The 1,001-nt window shown below is 54.0% G+C and overlaps 1 protein-coding gene across 1 annotated transcript in view; it reads left to right on the forward strand.

Annotated features, from left to right (window-relative positions):
• The window catches only part of BANF1 (barrier to autointegration factor 1), a 2,022-nt gene that overhangs the window by 439 nt on the left and 582 nt on the right, over positions 1-1,001 (forward strand). Inside the window, exon 2 of the mRNA XM_005864265.2 lies at positions 621-759. Within this exon, the coding sequence (XP_005864327.1) occupies positions 637-759 (123 nt within the window). The 5' untranslated portion in view covers positions 621-636. The remainder of the gene's footprint in view (positions 1-620; positions 760-1,001) is intronic.

Raw genomic sequence — 1,001 nt, forward strand, 5'->3', positions numbered from 1 at the left:
GACCCTTTGTGTGCTTTTCGTGCCCGGTGGCCGTTCCAGTCAGTCAGTGCCTTCATTTCGCAGCCAAGGTCACAGAGGGAGTGACACCTTCGGGGCGAGCCGGCTGCTGAAGGGGATTTTCCCGCTGCCCCGCGCGCGCCACCTGATAGGCAGGATAGCCTTTCCTCTGGGCGATTCACAAAAACACTTCCCGCAGGCAGGGGAGGGGGTTGCTCTCTCGAAGAGTGGAGGAGGGGGGAAAACTCCTCTTGGACCTCCGTTTTCTTACCCGTGAAATGAGGGGAATCGAGTAAGCCACCGTAATGGCTGGCTGAACGTTCTCTCTCTTTTTTTTTAATATATTTTATTGATTTTTTACAGATAGGAAGGGAGAGAGATAGAGAGTTAGAAACATCAATCAGCTGCCTCCTGCACACTCCCTACTGGGGATGTGCCCGCAGCCAAGGTACATGCCTTTGACCGGAATCGAACCCGGGACCCTTGAGTCCGCAGGCCGACGCTCTATACACTGAGCCAAACCAGTCAGGGCTGAACGTTCTCTTAATATGAGACCTGGGCCAGTGGGCCCTCGGGCGTCTCCGGGTTTTCAGCCCTAACCTACCTTTCCTTGGGATTCCCAGATTAATCCTGATCAAGATGACAACCTCCCAAAAGCACCGAGACTTCGTGGCAGAGCCCATGGGGGAAAAGCCAGTGGGGAGCCTGGCCGGGATCGGCGAAGTCCTGGGCAAGAAGCTGGAGGAAAGGGGCTTTGACAAGGTGTGGGCGGCTGCGTGCCGCTGGGGGGCGGGGAGGACAGTGAGTGTGCCTGCAGGGTGGACAGAGGCATAGAATCTGCGGAGGGAGCTGGAGCCTGCCCTTCCTCCTAGGCCAGTGGTCGGCAAACTCATTAGTCAACAGAGCCAATGTCAACAGTACAACGATTGAAATTTCTTTTGAGAGCCAAATTTTTTAAACTTAAACTATATAGGTAGGTACATTGTTATTAACTTCATTAGGGT

This window comes from Myotis brandtii, unplaced genomic scaffold (assembly GCF_000412655.1).
Source record: "Myotis brandtii unplaced genomic scaffold, ASM41265v1 scaffold187, whole genome shotgun sequence".
Taxonomy (NCBI): domain Eukaryota; kingdom Metazoa; phylum Chordata; class Mammalia; order Chiroptera; family Vespertilionidae; genus Myotis; species Myotis brandtii.